Source organism: Aquila chrysaetos, chromosome 19 (assembly GCF_900496995.4).
Source record: "Aquila chrysaetos chrysaetos chromosome 19, bAquChr1.4, whole genome shotgun sequence".
Taxonomy (NCBI): domain Eukaryota; kingdom Metazoa; phylum Chordata; class Aves; order Accipitriformes; family Accipitridae; genus Aquila; species Aquila chrysaetos.
Window position 1 is genome coordinate 13553930 of NC_044022.1, and position 21572 is coordinate 13575501.

The 21572-nt window shown below is 37.7% G+C and overlaps 1 protein-coding gene across 2 annotated transcripts in view; it reads right to left on the reverse strand.

Moving 5' to 3' along the window:
* Positions 1 to 21572, reverse strand: part of ARHGAP42 (Rho GTPase activating protein 42) — a 166816-nt gene that overhangs the window by 5410 nt on the left and 139834 nt on the right. For both annotated transcript variants that reach the window (XM_030042841.1, XM_041118534.1), the window contains 7 exons: positions 20906 to 21011; positions 15977 to 16136; positions 13143 to 13287; positions 9922 to 10302; positions 7548 to 7704; positions 6960 to 7022; positions 180 to 259 (listed from right to left, as the gene is read on the reverse strand). In XM_030042841.1, the coding sequence (XP_029898701.1) occupies positions 180 to 259; positions 6960 to 7022; positions 7548 to 7704; positions 9922 to 10302; positions 13143 to 13287; positions 15977 to 16136; positions 20906 to 21011 (1092 nt within the window). The remainder of the gene's footprint in view (positions 1 to 179; positions 260 to 6959; positions 7023 to 7547; positions 7705 to 9921; positions 10303 to 13142; positions 13288 to 15976; positions 16137 to 20905; positions 21012 to 21572) is intronic.

The following is a 21572-nucleotide window of genomic DNA, read 5'->3' on the forward strand; positions in this document are numbered from 1 at the left end:
AACACTGCTAAAAGATCCTACGCATTGTTCATATATTTATTTAGATAGTATCCAAGAGCAATTGAAAAGTTACAGCAAGAACTGAGAGCTGAAAATGGAATTACACTCTCATTTTGTGGATACAGTTCAGTTCTCTATTTTTTTTCTTATATAAAAAGACAATGTAAAACATATCTTACCATTAGAAAATATTGCCCCCTGTGGGAAAGACAGTTCATGACTATGCTCAGCCTTACAGGAATACATGGCTTTTGCTTGTCTGAAAGAAAAAAATACAAGCACATAATAACTCAAAGCTTACTGGAGTTAACAAGCATGTTATTGTGGAAAAGAGACCAACATCCTACTTAGAGGTTTAAACAGGAATATAATTTATAACTTTTAAAATGATTCGTTCATTCTAGTTTAAGTTGTCATTCAAATGAGTACTGGACTGAGCACATTGATTGAACCAACTGATGGACTGCCTGGAGACAATTGAAAAGTCATCATCCAGTCATTAAAGGTCTCAAAACATGTGAAAAAAATATAGTTGATCAGTCTACAGAAGAAAATAATACATAGAAGTTAAGTATGAGACAAAAAGGAGTAATCTGTTCTCCAGGCTGACTGCAAAAAGGACTTGGATTTAAATTGCAGCAAGGGACGTTTAAATTAAGCATCTTGGGTGGCTTTCAGCTTCAGCCACCTAAATTTAGATGTCTATAAGTAACCTATGTGGCTGGCTTTGCAGACCTGGCTGGACCAGGCCTGGCTTCTGCTATGGTAGACACCTACTTGAGAGTGCAACGAATGGCTCGCCAGGTTCCACTGCCCGTGGTGAAACCTTCAGTGAAACACTTCCTTAAATAATAGCTGAGATGAAGACGCCTACATGTAGGCAGCTAAGTTTATGTCTCTTAATCTATACCTGGAAGACCCTTCTACTGGTTAGAACACTGAAGCACTGGAAGTGCCAAGAATTGGACAATCCCTGAGTTGAAGAATTCCTATTACTAAAAATTCATTTTAAAACCCCCAAATTAAGAAAAGGCACTACAGAGATATCTGTAAAAGTTAGATATATAATGATTCAATCACAGAGAAGGAGGAGAGATTAGGTCACCTCTTGATATGGCTTCTAGCACTGTGATTCTGCAAAGCACAAAATGAGGGATTGAACACGAAGAAGGAAGTTAGGAGTTTTCTCCAGATGCCTGCACTTTACCTAATACCTTGACTTTAATTTATACACTCAAAGCAATTTTTATATGATCCATCAGTTTTTCTGAGTTTCTTTAAACTTATTGGAAACCCACATTATACCAAGTGAAGATGAACTTGTTGATTATTTCACCTTTCTGTGATGTGATGAGGAGTTACTGATTCAGCTTTCCTTCCAGCCAGGATTTATCTCAATGACCCAGTATGGGACCTTTGGTGATACTTTTTTTGCATACTTTTAGAGAGTGTGTATATGCAAGTGACATGTAATCTATCTTGTCTTTCCTCCCAAAACAGTGAGATAACAGAGCCCTAAGTTAGATTAATAACAGTGCCACATCATAAGCATTAGCATAAGAAGTCTATTTTATTTTGTGTACCACTGATGGAGCCATGGCACTTCGCCTTTGGAGTTCCACACCTCCCTGGGGAGGTTAAGCAGGGATGGATTTCCTAAAGGGAGCAGAAACCATCCCTCTACCCTGGCCTCATACCCTTGTGCCAATCAGTACTAGCACACCATCATTCATCTGAATCTTTAAAAGTGTATGAGAGTGGATGGACATATTCCAAATTTTGTATGTATGAGCTTTCCAGAAATGATTTCTCCCTCTGAAGAAAAAGCATCATTTTTCCTCAAAGTCAATACAACAAAGAGCACTACAGATATTCTAATTAGACTGACCCAGATTGGTAACAGTCTGACAAAACAGCTATTACCTATTTTGGTGGGTTGACCCTGGCTGTGGACATCAGGCGCCCACCAAAGCTGCTCTATCATTCCCCTCCTCAGCTGGACAGTGGAGAGAAAAATGTGACAAAAACCTTGTGGGTTGAGATAAGGACAGGGAGATCACTCAGCAATTACAGTCACAGGCAAAACAGACTCGACCTAGGGAAATTAGTTTAATTTATTACCAATCAAATCAGAGTAGGGTAATGAGAACTAAAACCAAAACTTAAAACACCTTCCCCCTACCCCTCCTTTCTTGCTGGGCTTAACTTTACTCCCAATTTTCTCTACCTCCTCCCCCTGAGCAGCGCAGGGGGATCTGGAATGGGGGTTGGGGTCAGTTCATCACACATTGTCTTTGCCGCTCCTTCCTCCTCAGGGCCTGGACTCCTCACTCTTCCCCTCCTCCAGCATGGGGTCCCTCCCATGGGAGACAGTCCTCCATGAACTTCTCCAATGTGAGTTCTTCCTATGGGCTACAATTCTTCATGAACTGCTCCAGTCCCTTCCCCGGGCTGCAGTCCTTCAGGCACAGACTGCTCCAGCGTGGGTCCCCCGCAGGGTCACAAGTCCTGCCAGCAAACCTGCTCCAGCGTGGGCTCCTCTCTCCACAGGGCCACAGGTCCTGCCAAGAGCCTGCTCCAGCGTGGGCTTCCTACGGGGTCACAGCCTCCTTCAGGCATCCCCCTGCTCTGGTGTGGGGTCCTCCCAAGGCTGCAGGTGGAGATCTGCTCCCCCGTGGACCTCCCTGGGCTGCAGGGGGACAGCCTGCCTCACCATGGTCTTCCCCACGGGCTGCAGGGGAATCTCTGCTCCGGCGCCTGGAGCATCTCCTCCCCTCCTTCTGCACTGACCTGGGGGGCTGCAGGGCTGGTGCTCTCACATCTTCTCACTCCTCTTTCCAGCTGTAGTTGTGCTGGTTTTTTTCCCCTTCTTAAATTTGTTATCCCAGAGGCGCTACCACTGTCACTGATGGACTCAGCCTTGGCCAGCGTTGGGTCCGTCTTGGAGCTGGCTGGCATTGGCTGTATTGGACATGGGGGAAGCTTCCAGCAGCTTCTCACAGAAGCTACCCATGTAGCCCCCCCGCTACGCAAACCCAATACACCTGTGTGGCATAATCATGGATTTTACACATATAAAACAGTGGAGTAACTGTTAATAATGACTATAGTCGCAATGTATATAAGGTTATTGGTAATGAATTTACTAAAGCACACGGAGGATTTTGAACCTGATTAATATGTAGCACCTCGTTACTTAGTGGCATGACTATCAAGCCAGTTTCCCATGTTAAGAATGTGACATCTGAGTAATACTGTGACAAAAGACATTTAAGGCAATAATAAAACAGAACAGCAATATTTAAATGTGAGGCAGAATTATTTAAGTTCTTCTTGAAAAATGACATCTTTTTTTTTAGTGCCCTTAGAAAAAGTTAAGAAAATAAATGCAATTTTCTCCTATATTCTCCTATGTCTACTAAACTATTCTGTTTTCAGCTTCCAATTTTACCTGATCCAAGTATGTTTACCTTAAAAGTAAAAAGATAAGAAAACATGGACTCTGACTTGCTCAGTTCTGGAAAGAGAAAGCTTCCCAGCATTTGACATCTAGACAGATACACAAACACAAGGTACAAAGAAGTCAGTTTCTAAAAATCTCATAAATTACAGGATTCTTCCCACTACCTTGCTCCTGACACAGAGTAATTACATCCCTATGTTATCTACAAACTGTGTGTGATGGTATAATGAGAGACAGATTCTAGGAATATTTACTCATAATTCTGGAGCAATTTTCAAGCCACTGGTTATTGCCTCCACACTCGATTTGATTACTTAGGTTTTTATATTAGTTATTACTCACTTCAACCCTATCCAGCTAGAAGCATTAACCATGAAAAGGGCGTGCAGGTTCTTGGGCTTTTTTTTTTGTGTGTGTGATTATGAAAATGGACATTCTTACTTATGGTGTTAATGCTGTCCTCCCTACAACCAAGGCTGTTTGTTAAAAAGCATGTGATAACATCACCACCATCTATTATGGTTCTCTTAAGATGATGCTAATAACCTGAGAAGAGTGTGATTCATGTTGTTTAGTGCAGAGGAAAAAAAACCCAACTTCAGAAAATGGTACCCACATTTCCTAGAACTTCCTTCTTTCCATGGCTTTACTGGATAGACTCCAGATGAGAAAAATGCATTTTTGCTTTCCCTACTTTTTATTACGTTTGTTTTGAGCCCATAAGGATAAACTTATACTAGCAGTCAAATGGTCAGTACTCATCAGATCATAAATTACTTTGCTTGACTACAGGCAGTCAAGACCACCTGAGGCCCTTTTAATAATAATAATAACAACAATAACAACAATAATTTTTAAAGTTAGAAATAAGCTATAAAACTACGCTCCTGCCCTAATGAGTTTTCAGTTTAGCAAGACAAAGACAGAAGCCAGAAGAGGAACGAATGAGGGAAAACACATAAATCTCTCTCAGATGACTCATCGGTTAATATTATCCTATCGGAGGAAGAAAGGTTTATAGACTCCTAGAAATGGCAGAGTTACAGACAAGCTTGACTGAGTAGAAAACACTGGGCTGGGCTGGGCAAGGTGTTCCAGGTGTTTAAGAAAATGCAAAATATAGCATGAAAATAAAAACAGAATAATGACTGGGAAAGGATATTTAATCATATGGTTGGGAGCGGAGCATGGGTTTAGAGGGCTTCATACTGTCAGTCTACTCCTATTAAAGTCCCAGCCTGGCACCTAGACATCCTGCTGCCAAGCTAGAGCTGTTTGCTGTCACCACCTCCTTCCCATTTTTCTAGGTATTCTTTTCTAATGGAAATCCTTCTTATAATCCAGTTTCTTACTTCAGGAGACTTGACTTTCTGTGTACCTCTAAATCAAAGTCAAGAAAATGTAGAGTCAGGGATTATGTGTTGGTGCATTTTTGTACAGAAGCTGCAATAAAGAGACCACAGGCCTTACTAAGACTTTTATCTAACCACAGTATTTGTGTAAGTGGTAAGAAAACTCCTTCGCCTCTCTCAAGTGCGTACTAGATTAGCCACAGGGATTGGTCTCAGTGTAAATGGTAGCTTAATATCCCAGTGCAATGGGAAGACTGAGAAGTCAAAGTAACTCTGGAATTGGAAAAAGAGAGCACAGGCTCGATAGGGCATAATATTTTGGTCTTCCTGTCCAATCCTAAAACATGTACTGTGGCCTATCATTCTCTTTCAGACTAAGAGAAATCTGTTCAAACTGGTAGCACTTTGGGGGCATGTACTCATAAACACAAGGAGAGAAAACAGCCAGGTCAAATAATGTCCCAGCATTAAAAACAAAAAAGGGAGGACACACACTCATAATAGAAATATCGCATTATACAGAGTCAGAACTCAGGGTTGCAAAGACTGCTTGGAAGAAGGAATTAAGTAAGATCAGGCCACTGTGGTGGTAAAGTATCAAGTGCAAAATTATCTGCTGGAATACAGAAAACAATGTGAGACTACAAAGCCATATAGGTACTTTTTATCTGTCTACTGTACAAATACTACCCTAAGTTTTTACATCAGCCTTCGTGTTCATAACATGTATCAGAGGTAAATAAAAGCTGGTTCTGAATTGCAAAATCGTACTCAGACTTAAGCAGCACTATAAGAACAGCTGAGCTACTTCTTATTTCTTCCTCATTTTGCCTGCTGACCTCTCATTTTCCATTCTCCTTGTTACTGTTGCTTCCTTCTTAGGAGGGCTGAAGTAGAGGAGCTATTAAGCCTTTCAGCGTTTTCGGCTTTGTTATCTGCTCTCCATATCCATTATCAAACTGCTACATTTTTCCTTTGTCAGTTTTTGCTTCTTACATGCTTTTTATATACAGACACAGGTGGCACAGGCTCTGAGGGAACAACAGGGGAGAGTTTACAAGGAGGGAGTAATACAAAATAAGAGAAGGAACAGTGTTGGAGGTGAAATGATGCAGGACTGGTGAAGCAGTCATCGCTCTTGGCTCAGGGCACTGGATTAAGAACATTCCAGTCTCTTCATTTATACTTTTCTTCCTCAAATTATTGCCCTGCTTTTTTCATACCCCTTTCCTCCCCTGCCAGCCTCTTTTTTGGTCACCTTACAGTTAATGTACTACACAACACAAGAACAGCCCTGATTCCTGTAAGGTGCTGCTCTTGAACAAAATCAGTGGGCCTTTGCAGGTCAGCTTTCTCTTTCTTTCCTCTGCTAGATCTGTCAGAGAGGACAGCCATATTGCACTGCCACACATCTCAGTATATGTTGGCATCTTTCTTTACAGCTGTGCTACTTTAGATTACTATTGGATTCACAGATTGACTTTTTTTTTAAACATGGCTCAACAGTTCCAGTAAGATCCTGGTATCAGTGAGTAAACTGATGGACAAAAACGTATGTTCTGTCTCAAAGAACTTGAAATGCAGGGACAGTGAAAAGAGAGACAGACTTTTTCCCACATCCATTTATTTGATTATCTGCTTTAGTCTATTAATTGTAAGGGGGTTAGTAATCTATGGAACATACTGCTTCCTAGATGAACACTTACCAGAACATTCTAAATTTATTTAATATAAGAATGAATCAAATCCACCAAATAAATGCAAACAATTGTAAAGAAAATGTAAATAATTCCTGCTGCACCCTATCAAGAAGAAAGGGCAACAGTTTCTCCAGACAGATACTGAGGCATGGAAGACGTGATGGTAAAGAGAGAAATCCTGATCAAGTTAATCCTGAACTTTCTAAAGCAGCTGTTGATTCAAGAACTGCCTTTGTGAGCAAATTACCATAAACTAGAATGTTTGCTACTCTGCTGAAAGCATGTATATATAAAGAGCTGTATGGAATAAGTAAATAAAATTTCACATGCCACGTGATGCTGTCCAAAAGACACAGAACAAAGCTCTAACATTTCTATTTCAATCTTTGAAGCCAGCTAAACAGAAAGGATTTTACAAGTTGTTAAACAGTATGAAGCACTTACCGTCCTGAAGAAACTTGTTTAAGTGAACCAGCACTTTCAAACAACTGCGCTCTTGCGGCCACTCTGAAAATAAAAGCACCACCTTGCTTTATACTTTGCCCATTAATTAAATACACAGAGTAGTTTCACTTTTAACCATCTAAAGACATGGACACATTTTTTTTTAAATTGTTTTAATTATTCACTTAGAGAAACAGGAAATTCAAAAGCTGTATTTAAGTCCCTGTTCAGCAGCATTCTTAAGGGCATAACCTAATTGGTGCCACTGACTTCTACATGCTCTAGTGCCTTGCTGAGTCAGCAAGGGAAATCTGAACACCCTATATTTAAAATTATATTCATGGATGGCCAATAGATATATCGGAAATGCTTTTATTGCCAGTCTGTCACTGTCATGCTGGAACTCTGAGCTGTGCAGCATTCTCTAAGTAAGACACAACAGTCTGTGAACTGACTACAGTGATCCCTTCCAGTTTAAAAAGTGGAGTCCTGCAGTATCTGGAGAACTTGCTTATGTACCTCTCTGGGATCACTTTATAGTAGACAAACTGTCACAACACAAATCTCCAAAGGGCCTTGATGACTTACACAGATCCTGGTCTTTGATAGCCATTACTTGATGCAGTATCTAATCTTAATCTCCTGCACATTTTGGGAGGCAAATCAGGGTTTGGTGGAGCCTTTGGTGTATCTTTGGTATCTGTTGAAGATAAGCTCTGTATAGATCCACTGCAGCTTTTATTACCTAAAGAAAACAACCAAATTATAAGTAATATTAAAGTTAATTTTAAGTTGTTGCACAACATGTGTAACATGCAAAGCAAAGTTGTCGTTGTGTTTTGTTTTGTTGTTTTTTTTTTGTTTTTTTTTTTTTTTAAGAGGCAAAATAGGTAGAGAAAGTACTTACTAAGAGAGAGAAGAAACAGCCTTTCAGGCAGAAAGCCAGGAGAAAAGGGCCAACGGCAAGAATGAAGAAATAATGTTAAAATTGTGAAGGCTAAGAAATTACATTGCACTTAAAGGCCTAGTTAGTACATTCACTAAAAAGTGACAATAAAAACAACATTTACAAAGTAGTACACTGCATAGAATTGTAGAAAAAATTCATGTTGGAAGGGATCTCAGGAAGTCATCTAGTTCAAATTCCTGCTCAAAGCAGCATCCAGTATGAAATCAGACCACGTTAATTTGTAAGAATTAATATTTCAATATCCACAAAAGCTTCATGCAATTTAAAAAAAAATACTTAGGGATTAACGATCACGGTTTGCCTAAAACATTTGCTACTGTAACTTGATAAAACAAATTTATAGCTGAACAGACTGTATTGCATACAAAAAAAAGTCCTTTTATTGTATACAAGGTATGGCCACGTGTCCTTTAAGCTGACCTATCTGTGGACTTCTGCCTTGTTTGCATATATGCTCTGCAAGACAAAAGCTGCAACTACTTCTCTGTTTCTTTACTCCCAAGAACTACAGATTCTTAATAATTCTTTCACAGCTGTCATAATATGAAGACATCCCAAAACATAAAATCAATACCTACATTATTAATATTGTTATTCTATAGTATTATTCTATATTGTAAATTATTGTTAATGATAATTATTATTCTACATTATTAATAGTGTTAATATAACACTAATTCATATCTGGAAGTCTTAGGAAAAAGCTTGTACACTCCATGGGGGGCAGAGGGAAGAGACCTTTCTTAAACTTCTAGGGCTCTGCACATACCCACATTTTTAGCCTACCTGTACTTACATTACTTATACTATTGACAGCTCAGTGGCAAACTCAGCACTCACACTCAGTCCACTGGAGCTCGTTGTTTCAGTGCTGACTGTTAATCTTCATAATCCAAAACACAGCAAACATAGTTATTTCAAGAAAGTGTTTCCTCTAAAGTAATTACCACATAGCTGTCAATATAGTGCAATATCACCTCATGTACTCACAAAGGTACAGCAAGGGTTCACAGGCATTCCAGCTAACTTAGCATTTAGCAGAACTGTCTAAATTAAGAAGCTATGTTTTTAAGCTTCTCTGTCTTGTAAGGAGCCTTGTCCAGGCTTATTTGGAGACTTAGGCTCAGCTCAGGTGCTCTGACGGTGTTCTTTGAAGCAGCATCCTTCTTTGACCGAAAAGGAAGACTGGCGTCCTAACTTATGCCCTGAAATTAGATTCCTAAAGTTGGGTTTGCAAACCTGTGGTTGTTCTTGTCCATATACAGGACCATTCAGACATAATCTTGTGTTCAAGCTAATCTACTTGCAGCACTGGATAACAAACCGTGCAAGTAGGGCAGAATGAAGCAGCCGTTCCATCAGTAGGGTTTCAGACATACATTTCATGTCAGGGATTACTTTTTTATCCCATCTGTCCAGTCCTATCTCAACTAAAGGCATTGACAGTAAAAACCATAACTAAAAAAACCCACACCAAAACAAACCACTTCTCTTTCAGTCTCCTATGTCGGCCAATTTAAGAGATGCAGTTGTCAAAAAAAAAAAAAAAAAAAAGCAGGCACACGGACAAGGAGTGACAAAACTGTTACTTACTAGATGTTAGGCCTAGTGCTTTTTAAATTTAAATGTTAACTTTGATCAGTATCAATCATGTTGCAAGGATTCATTCCTTTGACACGGTGATAAACCATAGCAACCAACACTTCTTATAAACCAGCAATCTTCTTACAAGTCAGTGGTCTAGATGAGGCATAGCAGGATAGAGAATACTCTAAGTTCTGAGAAACACTGACCTCTTTTAAGCTGTGTGAACTGTACAGGTAACAAACAATGGAATTCTGTCAAAAGCAGTTTGAAAACTGAAAGAACATACCACAAAAATTAAAGAAATAAACAAAAAAGATTAATGAGTATCACTAGCTTTCAGATGCAGCTCTTGTCTTCTGAAGCGTCACAATAAACACTGATGTCCTGAAAGACTTTAGAAATTACCTTCAGCTGATGGGATTGATCTAAGGGAAGATGCTGAAGACCTTTTCAGCCCAGACAGAGCGTAAGAACACTTTTTGGTCAGGTCTGCTGGTGGAGAGGCATTCTCTGGTCCAGTGACAGAAGCTACACTTTGGCAGTCTGACTCCACATCTGTTTTGGTTGCATCCTCCTTTGATGAGGATTCTGGACTTGTAGTCCAGAGGCCTGAACTCTTCTGGCCATTAGAAGAAGGGGGAGAGGCAATCCATGGAATCCCTCCTGATTTTTCCCTGGGCTGCGAGGGCATGCATTTGGTGGTGCTGTTCTGCTCAGAGGAGTGAGAAGAGAGAGATTCAATGCTGCCCATGGGAGTGCTGTCTGGGCTACTGCTGTATGAATCACCTAGGGAGGAGTGTGGGGAGACAGAGAAAAAAAAAATTTACATTTTCTAATCATGTGCATTTCCTTCATGCCACCTTTAGCCCCTTGTACCTTACTTGTCATCAAATTCATTAATCTGTGGTTTCAGAGGCAATGATTCTTAAGACAAAATATCTGTTTATTTACTAAGTTTCATACATATTCCTATCTTTAACCTGGAAGAGCTGCCTTTCATGGCTATTTCTTTAGAGCTGACGAGCATAATGGGCTACAGGCTAACTTATTTCACATAGAAGTTTGCATTTTAAAAGAACTGCCTGCAATACAAATAATCCTTAGGAAATTTAACAGTTACGAAGTTGCAATATCTTTGTGGTGAATATCTTGCTAGATTTCCATGATAAGGCAAATGTTGTGGTGCTTGTCACACTTATGTTCTTAAATGCATGACTTCATTGCTAGCAGGCACAAGAATTTTTATTTTGGTTACCAAGCTGCTGAGGATCTTTGCAGTCTTTGCAAGACTAGTCCATAAGTCTATCTATAGATATCCTATTTTCTGAGTCATCATACCTTTCATGAAATATCTCTCCCACAGAAGGGCAACAACTCATTCCTTTATTTACAACTTGAATGTTGAACATTTTATGAATTTCTTTAATAAGACTGCTTTTAGAGAAATTTACCTATCTACACAAAAATCTTTGTACTGATTGTGTTTCCAATAATCTTTTTGCAACAAGAAGTAGGAATATCCTAAAGAAATTTGCTGATGATATAAAGGTAGGAACACTCATCGGAACTGAGGAAGCACTGGCCTATAATACAGGGAGGACTGAGTTATTCTGAAGACTGGATTCAGCCTAGTGAGTCATACATTGGTTTCTAGTAGGGTTTTTTTTCCCCAAAAGCTAGGAGTTATAATTCACAAAATTCACAAGAAGTAGAGAATGTATATTCTTCAACCACACAGTAGTTACAAGATGTCAACATGATACAGCTGCTTTTGCCTCCCAATGTTTCAATACCCTTGGCAACAAGTGACCATAACCACACACAATACTACAGATAAGGTCACAAATACCAGTGTCTTGCAGTGAGTGGATCTGACAACAGTAGTGCCACTGGTACAGTAGTGTGAAATATTCTGTCCACTTGTGGCCAGAATTCTGGTATTCTAGATTAGATTGTCCCCCATCTTGCCTCTTTACAGACCATTAGTCCCTTGAAAATTGCAAGATTGGCTGAAGCCTAGATTTGTCAGATGCATTTTCTATAATTTTCTACTGTTTGAAACCTGTATCCCATTTTCTCATGCCATACAGAATTCCTTTATTTCCTGTAATATAGTTAAGTGTCCGTGCGTCATTTAAATGATGACTTAAAACCATCTAGTACTTCAGAAATTGCTATTGCCAGAAGCCAAGGCTCTCTCTTGCCTGTCTCTGGCTACACCTAGAGATATTTGGCAAGGAGAATACCTCTGCTTCTGCCTTGGCCTTCCAGGCACAAGTGAGATCTTAACTGGAACTTGTGTAAGCAAGTGCTGAACTTGAGCTAATAAGCAAAGCACAAGTGGAGAGCTCTTGGGTCAGTCCTAGTTCCAATCAAGCTGTCAGCACAAAACGTGTCTGAATGAAGAAGCATGAGGTTGCATATGCTCTGCAAAATACTTGCACAGAAATGCCCCTTTTTTTGAGCTGACATTCATTCATTGCAGTTACACAGTAAAAAGCAGTTGAAACTTGCCCAGTTTGTCCTCTGGTGAATGTAACTGAAGGTTCCTCTGTAACTTCTTGCTCAGGATCCCATGCCATTCACACTGGCAATTGATGTGTAGGCAGCTATTGCTCTCATTTAGTATTTAAACTCTCACTGGCAGGAATCATGTAACATAAACCTATGGAAAATGCAGCACCTATGCAAGAGTATGCTGAGGATACATTTCCTAACATTACAGGCTTAAGAATTACTACAGATCCTCAGGAACAGATGCACCTTAACTGCGGATTAATTTACTGTACCAGTTTCATGTAAATCTCCTTGAGGAACCAAGGGACAGAGAAGTTCTTTTGGAATTCTGTTGCAGTAGTAGAACTGTTAACATAATCTTTGCTAATGTTTCAATACTACTTACTGGCACAGCCAGTAAGTAAAAAAAGTGACGGCCCACTAGATGAAAATGAATGAAGGGAAACTTTTTAATAGTCACATCTACATGAAAATGAATAAGCATTCTAAGCAGCAATTAATTATAACCATAACTCCCTGCTGTTAAACAATAAGCCATATAAGTATACTGTTTCTCCCCAAAATATTAGAGTTTGTTTGTATTCCAGAAAAACTAACAAAGTTTCAGTGGTTTTGGCAACTTGGGCAGTGGCTGACTTTGAACCAATGACCACAGTTTCATGCATGTGAAAAAACAGCCAAGTAATGGTTTTGATCTCTTGACCTTGACTGAATTACATTTATTAGAGGAGGAGAGGAAAGATTCTATTTACAGTTTCCCAACGTTACTAATAATCTTGCAAGCAAATGAGATGAACTTCATATAATGAACTTCTGAGTTTCAAAGCAGACTACATTTAGATTAGAATATAAAGTCTACTCTAAATCATTTTTGAACACTGTATGCAATACGAGACTTGCCTAAAACCAAACATCCTTTCTCATCTGAGAGAAGCAAGGAATGAAGTCATTTAACAATGTGGCTGTGGCTCACATTGGTTAAAAAGCTGATGAAACCCTATCTGTTATGCTTATAATTATTGGAATACAATATCTTTTGGATATTATTCAGGAAAGTTAAAAGACAAGACATAAAAAGGAAGATAACCAGTCAACAAGGACAAACTCACTGTCAGGATCTGCTAGACATGGTGTATATCTTCCTTTGGGTTTACGTGAACCCGTGGAGAGACAAATTGCTCTTGTCCTTCTTGAACCTGATCGGGACTGAGGTTGGGGAAGAGGAATATTGGGATCTGGTGCGGTGTGAAATATCTGCATGATTAAACAAAAAAAAAGGGGGAAAAAAAAAGATATAAACAATAGAGGTACTGTTACACTTCAATTATTAATCCACTTGTTTTCCTCACCACTATCCCTGAAATTAATCCTGTAATAGTCTCACACATCACAAAAGAGTAAACTCACAGAACATAAGCTTTGCTCTAATCTCATTTTACAATCTAAGAACAACATTACTGAGCTGTACCTAAAATTTGTAGTAATTACATAAAATTTTTTGTTTAAATAGTTTTATATTAGAAGTACTTAACAGTCTAAATTGTAAAACTTCCAATAGATGCTTACTACTACCTCCTGCCCAAGAAGTAATATATTTTTTTAAATATTATGAAAAGATTGAATTTTTTCTCTGTGTTCCTGTGAAAGCTTTTGTGTGTCATAAAAATGTGTCATAGTCGTAACTTATTACAATCCAGTTTGTATTTCAGAAAGCCACTTTATTTTGCCAAAAAATTGAAGTTTGATGAGGAACATCTTTATGTTTGGAGCATCTCTTGGTTTTTATTTTTTACATACCACTGCTACCACTGGTCAATTTTGCACCTCATTGCTGCAGAAAATACTCACATTTTTATGAGTATCTGACTACTGCAATCTGACGCAGGTCCACATGAGGTTTTAAAGAACTCTTTGCTGATAAGTTTGGCAAGCTGGCCAGCAAGAACAATGCAGAAGGTCCCATAATTTGGTTGACTTTCCTTTGTATCACCTGTTCTGCAATATCCAAGACACATGCAGCAGAGGTCTTGAAAGACCCTAAAAACCTTCTTGGATACTTCTAGTAAAAATGATAATTGCCTTGGAGGATGACCAAAGCAAAAAATATAACCAAAAGATTTGCAGGTTTTAATTCCAGATCTTTTTTCTCACTTATTCCTCCTAGTGTAGACTGTAAACTCTACTGAGTACCTTTTATGGGATTCTGTGGAAGGAAGTGGAATTAGTTCTGTGGAATGGAGAAGAGGTTTTACAGAGAAAGATTGCCTGAAATAAGCTACTGAAGGAATCAGAAGTGTCCAATCTCCATAGGACCAAGTATTGCAGGTTAAATACCATGCAATGCAAAAATACATCTCTGCAAGGATTTCTGGACCCTCTATCTATAGGGCACTCCCAGAAGAGGATGAAGTGAACAATGAAAAGATACCTCCATGCCATTCACAGAAGTGGAAGAAAGCAAATATACTTCCATGGTAGAAAATACTTTAATGGATGTCTTGAGATGCTCTTGAAGTACATTAATACTGTATTAGGCATTAGTGAGTAGCACATCAATACAAAAACATGTCTGTAGACAGAAATGGAGCAAGGGTGATTTGGTTGTGCAGCCATGGTCTTTGTATTGAATGAGCTTGTAATTTTCTCAAGGGGAAATTCAGTGTTGGAAACATGTAATATATAAGTTTTGGAGTTATAGCCAAGGAGGTTATCAGTATCATATCAATTCTGAGGAGTCCCTGTGAAATATAACTGATGATACCAAACAGTACTGTCAGTACTTACTGACCAACCAGTGCAGGGGATCCTGGTACTGACCGGGATCAGCCCCTCAGCTGAGTAACATGAAATGGAAGAAACCCAAAGTTTTTTCACTTTGTTTTGTTAGTCATCAGAGAAGGTGATATACATCAACAAAAGATCCCCAAAATAAAATTTCTTTTGATGACCAAGTAAAGGAGATCTTGACTGTTCTGCTGAGTTCTGAAATGAAATAGTTTAAAATAAAATAAAATCTGAGGAGGCTTTTCAGCGAAGGTGATATCTGCAATGGTAGTGACTGAAAGTAAGTATTCAAGATTTCATGGATTTTCCTTCTCAAGCCCTTAAACAGTTCTTATTCAATGTTCCAGGAAAGAGTTCGAGATGGACCTTTGCTGTCACTGGTCTCTTTGGGAAAAACAAAATAAACCAGGCAGTCACAGACACGCCTTTCTTCAAAGCAAAAGTACCTAGAGAAGTTTGTATGCTCCAGAGTATTCAAGAACTTTTAAATTACAAAGACATGATGGGCTTCAAACGTAACTAGGAATAAAACCTCATCTAAGATACGGTATTTTTTCCATTTGCTTTTTTACTTTTCATCTAGTATCTACACAAATGAAAAATTACACACTGCACAGAAATGGGGCATTCTGCTGGAGATCCACATTGATGCTGCTTGTGAAAAGAGGAACTGAAGGACAGTTGAGGTTTCATGACGTTAGGAGGGACTAGATCTCCACTGTGCAGCCGGTATATCCCCAAAGGACAGCAATGGCCAGAAAGACTCTGACTTGATGCACTCAGAGGAGAATCCATGCATTCAACCAGAGGGAACCTTCATACATGGCTAGCATGAGAGAGATGGAGGAGCTGGGAGCAAAGTTATGACCTTCTCCTTCTGTTTCTAGATATAAGGACACAACAATCTTCAGAAAGCAACTGAAGATTCAGAGCAACTCCTTCAAAGCATGGGAGATTATGCCTTGGATCTGTACCTTGCACAGCCACAAAAGACTTGCTAGGAATACAGATCCATAGCATGGGGTCAGAAGAAGGTATTCTTTCTATCAACGATCTTCTACAAATGCTGGATTTCTTATTCTTAAGAACTTAATGATGGTAATGAAAATGAGATCTTAGTTCCACTTCATCACAAAACAGTCAGATAATGTCTTTCTACCTTTTCATAATGCTCTATCAGAATTTCAACGACGATATTTTGAAACTTAATGTTCATCATAGCAGCCACGGTTTCTTCTTGGGCTCTCATCAGAGTTGGTCCAAAGATAACACCAAGGTTGGATACAGTCATTAGATTTTGTTGACTGTGTAATGATACCCTTTAAATGAACACAAACAATATGCAATTAAATTGTTGTGCTAAACTACAATTCCAACAGGCAAAAACCTGTTAAGACTACTTCTTTAACAAGATCCCGAGTTCATGCCACCCCTTTAAAACCACTTTTAAAACTTTCACTTTTACTAGAGTCAAAATACAATGTAGCACAACTACTATATTTCCATCCAGGCTCCCATCCTGAAATAACTTAATGGATAACGAGCATGTCTTCCTAGAGGAAGTATTTAAGTTCCTGACATAATTGACAGGGAAAAGCAACTGTCTTTGAAGTTCTCCACAGAGAGATGCAACCCATCTGAAGTATAGGATAAGCACCTATCTCTCTCTAATGATTTTACAGGAACTTAAATATTTGATGTTGGATTGAATGAAAATACTATGTGATAATGGAGGTCAACCATATACATTAGCTTTCATGTAAAGGAAAGAAACTTAGTTACTGAAAACACTTAAATTGCAATAGGATCTCTTTATTAATATGTTGAAAACATGGGATCAATAGGGTCAGCAAAATTGTTGTTTCTGTTGTATAGATAACACTAGATGATCATAATGACATCTTCTGGCTTTAAAATATATTAATCTTTTACTTTTGTATATTGTTATTGCTTACTGTACCTTTTCTGTCATTTTTCTTCTTAATGTAGAATTTAGAAACCTAGTTTTTCCCATAATTTATTAGATAGTAAAATGAAAACCATCAATCAGTAATCCTCAATGCCCCTTTTCTCTCCTTACGAATAAGATTTGCCAAATAAAAACCGTATAATCATAAATCCTTCGAAATAACTGCCAGTGATTCCCCAGTCACAGCTGCCCTATTGCCTCGTGTCTGAGAAATATCATGCCAAGTAAAGATTTTATAATTGCCTTAATGCTTAATTTTACTGAATGTGCTACCAAATAGAATCAGTTATTGAGGCACTTGTTCATGTTTTCCTCTTCCTTCTCACTGCTATCTGCTACCATTGTCAAGCTGAGCATTTTTAGCCACTTCCTACATAATTATAATAACTCTTGTACCTTTAAAAATTAAGAAACAGTGAAATCTATAAAATACTGGAAGACTAGCAGGTAGGAGCAAACTTTATCTTCTGTTTTTCTCTGACAGCCTTCATTAATCAGATTTATGAAGACATCTGCTATGTTTTCCTTCCAATAATATTCTCGGATAGCTTGATTTGTTCTTAAAATGTTGTATAAACATTAGCAATATTACCTATCTGATGTCAGAGTTTGGTAGCAAATAACACAAATACTATCCCCTTACAAAGATTAGAAAGGCAGTGACAAGACGACTGTCAGGTCTTCCCAAGGCTACTGGGGGATTTTCTTAGAATCAGGATCAAACCCACGTCTGGACTCACACATTACCTTTCTCTTATTCTCCCTGTTGAGTAGGCACTAATGGTACACAGAATGAGTAGAATAGTAGAATTATCTTGGTATAGAGGTGAGATAGACTGTACAATTATTTCTATAATGAAGTAATACTCTCCTCATATTTGAACAGTAATGTTTTAGCACTCCATGTACATTGAGAAGTGGGAGAAATATGGGAAAGGGGTTTGTATTGGAGACAACATAATTATAAACTGCAGGAAAATAAATATCTATCTTCTTACACGTTTCCTATGTTGCTTCACCAAGTTATGTCAAAAAAACTTTCCAGAGTTTTATTTCAGACAGACACACTGGCAGAGATCATTATTTAGAAGCCATATAATGAAAATGACTACCTTGTTAAAGCATATTTTTAGCCAATTATCTTAATCTAATTTTCTCTGTAACAGATCTTATGTTTGGCTTAGGTGACTAAGGGGTCTTTGGGAAGTCCACTAGTATTCTAATGAAAATGGAATTTTGAATTACTCAGCTCTAGGTTTGTTAGAAAAACCTAAAAAAAATAACCCTTTGCAATGTTACTCTGCTTTGGGCTGCACAGTAACTGTTAAGGTCTCTTACACAAACACTATAGTCTTATAGCTTAAGAGAGAAAGTAATGTTTGTGCTGTGTTTGGGTTTCCTTGGTTACAAATTTGGTAGCTTTGCTAATAAAAGGAATGGTGAATTTAATAACATTGTATCCAGAAAGGACTTTCTACAAAGCATTTCAAAGGCTCAATTTCTTGCAAAAGAGGAAAAACCCAGGCCTGTAAATGGATCATTTTGATAGCCAATTTCCTCTGACCTAGTCCTACTGTTGCTGAGCTACTGAATAGATACAGGCCAAGGTAATCATGCATTTCAGGTAGCTGTAAGGCATTCATTAAGGTGCAGTTGCTTTCTCCTCAAATTTTCTTTTTTTGATATATCACTAGTAAATTTTTGATACTGCCAGATTGCAGACTCCCGACTATCTACCTTAGAAAAGTATGGTGTTATTAAAACATACCAAAGAATGATTTATTCTTTAAAGTAGACAGGTAATTTGACTAGGAAGGTTTAAAACCAAAAAATTAATTACCTATGTGAAAATAACACCAAACTTCCCATGTTTGCCTAGCTGCTGACTGAGTATATACTCATGTAGTATCACCGCTCTGCAGGGTGCTTTTCAGGATTTGCTGGATTTGTTTGTTTGTGTTTAGTATGATCTACATCCCACAACATCTAGTTCATATTTAATTTTGCACTGTGACACAAAAGTCAAGGTAGGCAGACATGTAAAGACCTTAAGACCTAAACCAAGAAAAAATAATATTATCCTTATTTTATAACTCATAGTTAAAGGTATAGTATTTTCACCTAGACAGAAAAGCATACATAAAGGAACTGAACAGCTAAAAGAATATAGGGAAAGGATGTACATTTTGAAATTGGATTTCAAACAAAAGAATGAAGAAACAGGAGGTTGGGGTTTTTTTCATATTTTCCCGTTTTCATAAAATTAGGCACTGTATCTGCCATTTTTTCCTTGAAAAGTCTTCACAGAATGGTAGGAAAAAGATGAGGAAGGAAGATAACTAATATACTCAAGAGACTAATTTTGAATTCAGTCTCATTAGAACTGCTAGCATAAACAACAGCTGGCAAATTATATGAGAAATTAGAAGGGGTGAACTGAATGTTGGAAAGAAAAGAACTGAAAGTTTTCAGTATAAAACTGTAAGATTACATTTATCAGAAATGAGAATCACATCGAAGATGAGATAGGCAAAAGTTAAAGAGAACAATTAAAGAAGGGAATACTGCAGGCATGCTTTTCTTTGGAAATGCATTTGAGGTCACATTGAGAATAAAGAGGCCAGGAAAAGAGGTCAAGGAAGAAATGCTTGCCTATAACTAATTCTGCCTACAAATAAGTCAGTTCCTATGCATATATATTTCTAATTTGGGGGCTTCCAGACTAGCAGCTTTTACAAAATCATTAATCCCTCATTAAATGCTTTAACTTTTTAGAGGGTTAGAAAACAGTAGATATTATTTTTTTTAGCTAATCAAACAACTCTGCGAGTAAGGAAACTTAGGAAACTTGCTTTCATCTTGTTCTCTAGGTTACCCCACGTATAACAAGATGCAAGCTCTGCCTAATCAGTTTTTGCAATGGAAACATTCACAGCAGCTTGCTATCATGTTAGTTCTTAAGGGGCTAATGACATAAAAGGCTAAAAATAATTTATTAGGGCTAAATAATTTCCTATCAAAGAAATTTTCAAAGTTCTCACATCTGTAAGAGGAAGCAAAACTGCATTACGCTCCACTGTAGACAGCTTACTGCAGGCTGTGGCTCAAGCTGTGATCAACAAAGCAAAATAGCTGGGATGTAATGAACAGAATGAAAACAATATGGACTCCTCTCTTATGTCTTCTACATTTATCAGTCATGTGGGCCTTATCTGAACAACTGCTGTTTTAGTATTCACATTTCCAGATCATTGATAAAAGTACTAAAAAGTATACAGAATGCTAAATCAGAAAGAATAATACATATTAAAAAGTATTCAGCAAATACCAGTGAAAACTGACCAAAGATTTACTAAAATTTACATGAATAACATTTGATGCAGAAACAGGATAAATTATAATGTAATAATGGTATGTAATCATAGCTAGTGATACAGAAAGACATAACAGAATAAAAACTTGTCTTTTTTGTCTCACAGCACATGCTAAGTGTAATTCAGTGAAGACAAAAGGTCATCAGTTCAAAGAAATGCAAAATCTTTTCCATCTGACATTTAATTAATACTTAGAGAAGCTGATGAAACAAGGCAGATTCAAAAGTGGGTTTGGACATTTATATAGATATCAAAACCACAAATAATACTACTTCAAATTAGTGTTTTCAAATGATACTACACTTCAGAGTTATTAGAGAGAAAAATAAGATCAAAGATGAAGGACAAGTATTATCACATTAGTGTACTCTCCATTTCTGAAACAGTGTGGGACCTCGAGTCAGATTCAAACCAGCGTTTTCTATCAACCTTAGCATAGTTTTAGACGTTTCTTAAATTGAATTGTGGCAATTTCTGTAGTAAGTAGGAACGTGAACAAAACCATTGAGTGGATTTATTTTATGAACATAGTTGGTCATCGTGGTGACTCTTTATGGTGTTATTTTTTATTTTGTTTCTACAGTGAGTGCTCTTCAGCTACATTTAGAACAGCATTTTAGAATTAAAAGTAATTTCAAGTGGCATTGTTTCAACACAGAGAATGGATTAAGCAACACTGACAAATTTAAAGCAGAAATAACCACATCTTACAATAATGCCAGAGAGAAAAATCAAAAAGAATTACTTGACCAAGTGCTTGATAAGGATGTCCAGCATCTCTCTGTTCTTCTCTGGTAACTTATGCACAAGCGCATGCACTGCCTCAACTCTGTAGTTCTGATCATCTGACTCTATTAAACAGAAAACAAACATTGTTGATAAATTAGAACGTGCTAAGATGTGACTATAAATGGCACCAATGTCTGTACGCTAATACAAGCATAAATAACACATGCATTACAAGAAGCCAAACACAATTAGCCTTTAAAGTGATGAGGACAATTTGATTATATTTATTACAACATTCTGAAATCTGTATTTCAAGTAACTTGCCAAAACCACTGTTACAGGAACAAAAAAAATTAGTGGCAATGTTGACCTGATGTGTCACTTCAGTGAAATCCAAGATTTTACTCCTTGATATTAAAAATATCTAAAATTCTTGAGTGTCTTTTATTCTTATCAAGGCAAGAGGAAATGGGGAAATAACTTCAAATTATAGACTGAAGTCATTAGAAAAATGATCTTACTATCTTTGTATCTAATTACTCCATTTGTGAAAAGGAGATAATTATCACCGCCTCCAATTTCTCAAGGCAAGCTGGGAAAATAAAGGTCCCTGGATGAGAGGGATGAATGCTATAAATGAATTATCAGCCCATATAAAACAAACAAACATATAAATCAAGGTT